The sequence below is a fragment of the Sinocyclocheilus grahami genome, unplaced genomic scaffold, assembly GCF_001515645.1.
Source record: "Sinocyclocheilus grahami isolate Dianchi unplaced genomic scaffold, SAMN03320097.WGS_v1.1 scaffold978.1, whole genome shotgun sequence".
Lineage (NCBI taxonomy): Eukaryota > Metazoa > Chordata > Actinopteri > Cypriniformes > Cyprinidae > Sinocyclocheilus > Sinocyclocheilus grahami.
The window spans coordinates 344,718-349,354 of NW_015506157.1; the positions used below are offsets into that span (position 1 = coordinate 344,718).

General features: G+C 40.2%; 1 protein-coding gene across 1 annotated transcript in view; it reads right to left on the minus strand.

Annotated features, from left to right (window-relative positions):
• Positions 1 to 4,637, minus strand: part of LOC107565059 (plectin-like) — a 69,426-nt gene that overhangs the window by 13,277 nt on the left and 51,512 nt on the right. Inside the window, exon 4 of the mRNA XM_016250242.1 lies at positions 996 to 1,073. Within this exon, the coding sequence (XP_016105728.1) occupies positions 996 to 1,073 (78 nt within the window). The remainder of the gene's footprint in view (positions 1 to 995; positions 1,074 to 4,637) is intronic.

The following is a 4,637-nucleotide window of genomic DNA, read 5'->3' on the forward strand; positions in this document are numbered from 1 at the left end:
TGAAATGAATGGTTAACTATAGTACCCAGGATTAACCAAATAAACCCTGCCTTCAACATACCAGATGCACTGTATCAATTTTCATTGGTCGAGAAAAATAACATTGTTTCCGGCCATTTGGTAAATGGAATACAAGTTATCCTATATTCACTTCCTTAAAAGTTCACTAGAAGTGAGAACTAGTCAGTATTGTTTAGAATTGCAAATGTAACTTACAGTAGCATTACCGTGTTTAGGCACCATGCAAACCACGCAATTGTGAGGTTTCAACCGAGGGGGCCCCTCAAGGGACTGCTTGCTTAGGGCCCCAAAACTCTAAACACGCCCCTGACTGCAAATGATTTTGATATTAAAATGTTCTACCTGCATTCTGTATTTCTGTAATAAGTGCTATTTTTCTTCAGTTGTACTTCTTTTCTTCACAAGAGTTGATTTAGAAATCACACAGAACAGAAACTGATGTAATGTCAAATGTTTTGAGATTTAAATGCTCATATGTGACCCTGGAGCACAAAAGCAGTGTTAAGTCGCTGGGGGATATTTGTAGCAATAGCCAACAATACATTGTATGGGTCAAAATAATCGATTTTTCTTTTATGCCAAAAATCATTAGGATATTAAGTAAAGATCATGTTCCGTGAAGATATTTTGTAAATTTCCTACCGTAAATATATCAACACTTAATTTATGATTAGTAATATGCATTGCTAAGAACTTCATTTGGACAACTTTAAAGATGATTTTCTCAATATTTTGATTTTTTTGCTCCCTCAGATTCCAGATTTTCAAATAGCTGTATCTCGGCCAATTATTGTCCTATCCTCACAAACCATACATCCATGGAAAGCTTATTTATTCACCTTTCAGATGATGATGACGAAAAATTGACCTTTATGACTGGTTTTGTGGTCACATATACCGGTTTAAAAACTGGAATAGGAGCATAAAAAAATAAAATCACTGTATTTGTTGATTGTTTTTCTCACTGGTCTTACCTGCCGTCTTTTTAAGTAGTCCAGTGCAATCTGTACATTCTGGAGTCTGTGGAAGCGCATGCGGCCCTTCTCCCGCGGCTGTGAGGAGAGGAGAGAGAGAAGACATCAGCGTATGCATCATCAGGCACCAGACACTCACCGTACCGTCAGCAGAGGAGGAGAAACTCACTGCGCTCATGCCTGGAGATCTCAACTACTGCACATCAGTGCCTAGCTAGCCTGACTGAAGTACATCAGGTTTCTTGCTAACTTCCCACAGGTTAACCCTATATCATATGATGCCTTGAAGGAACACAAGCCAAACGCAAGGTCAAAGATATGGAGTGGGCCGAGACGGGCAGCAGTGAAACGGGAATAAAGCAGATGGAAAGATCTGTAAATCTCCACTGCACAGCTCGGATGGAGTTTGTGGATGAACTTTTTCTCAAAGGTGCCAGTCAAACTTGATGTACAGTACAGTGTGGGGCTGTGGGCAGATTTAAAGAGAAATGAGAACGATTGAGCAGATGATGGATGGCTTGTGAAGAATCGTGTCGCCCTTTAAGGCTGGAAGTAAAGGACTGACGTGAGTTCCATGTGTTTTGTTCACAGAATAGTAAAAATGACCAAATGTTCTATCAATCAAAAGCAAAAGAGGTTTCTATCACACGAAATAGCACTTTTCATGAAAGACAAGTATGTGTCAACTTGTCAATTCATGACGGACATTAAAAGACCCCATGAAATGCTTCGACGGATACAGCAAAAACATATTAATATAAATAAAAAGTCATCATACAAAACACAAGTAAACAGTCAGCAATAAAAAAAAGAACAAAAGAAACAAATGACAAGCAATAGAGCGCTGCAGCGATGACTGATGGCTTTTAGATTATTGCAGAAAAATGCTTATGATTCTTACAGGTTTTGTTCATCATGATAATCTTCACAAATGAACACAACTAGAACTAACACTAAAAGCTGTACACAAACTACACCACAGTCACATCACTTCAGTGTTAAGCATTCGACCATTAGGCTGCCAACAACTCTTTCAGTCTTTATTTAAAAAGATAAAAAATCTATGAAATTATGATTTAGAATAGTTTGCAAGAGGAACAAACTCTGTAGTCCCATTTAGCCACTTGTTAGCAACCACATTTTTCAAGACAAATAAAATCATTAACAAATCACAACGGGGTTTTACTGATGTGTTTTATGTTGTAGAATAAATCAATAAATCATTTCAAACATTTACCCAAAATAAAGCCCTTTAACTTCAGGCCAATGGAACCAGAGGTGCTTAAATGCTCATTTGTTTCCAGGTTTTGGCCTACAAGAATATGTCATCCATGCAGCACACTATAGGACAGATAAATAACACAAAAACATATAACACATCTCTTCCATCTTTATTTGACCCTCTAACTCTAGCGCTCTCTATTCTAATTCTATTCTTTAAAAAAACTTGCCCCTTTTAGACATTTACTAACTAACACTAAACTAACACTAGCTTTTTGTATTCTATCTATCTGTTTTCGTTTTATTTATTATACAATTACCAAAAGCTAAAAAAAGGCCTCTAACACTAGCTTGCTCTATTCTTTTTCTATTCTATCTGTTTTCTTTTTATTTCTTATATAATAAAAAAAAAACTTGCTACGTGTGCTGCGTTAAGCTAACTGAGGCTTGTCATAGCACTTGTGTATCATTGCTCTTTTGTTGATTTTGACTGCTTTTATTGACCTCATTTGTCAGAGGCTTTGGATAAAAGCATCTGCTAAATGACTAAATGTAAATGTAAATAAATACTGTACAATACAACAAAGACACAAACAGAATAAACAATGCTTTATGTTCAAGCGAACTAACAAGTTCTGGACAATGTTTGGCTCCAGTGGATCACTAACTTCAGTTTTGAGAGCTCCCGCCGCTCTGGACTGGATTTTGCGTACAAACAGCCGCCTGTCAGACACGGCTTAATGAATAATGAATGGCTTTTTGATTTCATGGGGTCTTTAGCACACTCTTGAAGCGAAAGGAACTTGAATCAGGCCTTTAATTCACAGCTCACGCTTCTGTGTCTTGAGAAATGACCAAGCTGGCATTCTAGAGCACTCCACAGCAACCCCAGAAGGCAATATTCAGCGATGAGGCAGATGCTGTTTACCCATCCCTGTGACCTCAACCTCACTGTCTGCAGAAAGTCCCAGAAGCCTACAGTCCACTGAGGAGAAGCCAGGCTTCTCTGGGTTTGGCACTCCAGTTAATACACACAGCAGCACACTCTACATTAGTCCTGTTATGAGGGGGCAGGAGGACACGTGTCCACACATACCCCCTTATCCTTATCATCATCATCATCGTGGTCACGTCCATGCTGCTCAACACTGCATGCGTCAGCCGCACTCACCAACCGCAACGTCTTCAGAAAATCACGCTCCCTTGGCTTACCGGCGGGAAAGTGAGCACGAGAGAGAGACACAGACACAGAGACAGGAGGACACATGAGAGATGGACAGAAGAAGAACATGAGATGGACAGGAGACAAGGAGGAAAAGAAACAGGGTGTCACCAAAACAAAGGGGGCACTCCTCTCTGATCTGTGCATTTCCCAAAAACAACTATGGTTGCAAGTTCCATCATCACCAATAGAGTTCAATGGAACTAACGACCATAGTTAGCTGACGATGCTTTTGGGAAACGCACCCCAGATCAGTGCATTCAGCAGCCAAGCTAAAGAGCTCACATCACGGAAATAAGTGGATATATCAGTGACAGCTCCTGGAGGAATCCTCAGTCAAATCAACCTCAGTCACTCAGAGCTGTAAGCTGTTACAAAAAACATCATCATTTAGAAGTAATAGGCTATTTTCTGTCCTGTTTTTAACCACCTCATCAGAACGCTCTGTTAGAATAGCCGTGGAGGATTGTAGACTCGGAGGTAAACGCCCACTGCTGGGTTTGGCTAATAGTTGTGTATGTTTGACACAGAGCCGTTTGACAGGCTATGTCCTTCACAGACAGACGCTTGTGTGATTTAGGTTAAACCCGCATAAATACTCATATCAAACGATCTGTTTAACAGACAAAGCAATAGTGATCACGTAATAAAAACACTTGTGTGTTGTGACATTACTGTCGGATCCAATATAGTCGCACAGCATTGTCTTTTAGTTTCAATCTTTCTGAAAATCCTGCGTCGAATTGTGCCTTGTTTGTAAACGAATTCACTGTAAAATGACGTAAACAAAGGACTGAGTTCTTACTGATGCGGTCTGGAACTTAATTAAAAATAAAGTTCATCCATTCTTTCCTAATATTGGCATTAGAAGGAAGGCAATGCAAAGAATGTTTTTCCACAGCTTAGCACTGCACAGTGTCTTCTTGTATTCGGAGCCATCTTTATCGTTAGATTTCTGCATAGACCCGCACGTTCGCCTCTCTCGTAAACACTACATGTGCGAATCGGTAGCTATGTAGAATTGGTGGTTGGCGCTAAACAGGCAGCTATGTAAAATCGATGGGCGGGGCTAAACAGGCAGTGATGTAGAATCGTTGGGCGGGGCTAAACAGGCAGTGATGTAGAATCGGTGGGGGGGGCTAAACAGGCAGTCATGTAGAATCGGTGGTCGGGGCTAAACAGGCAGTGATGTAGAATCG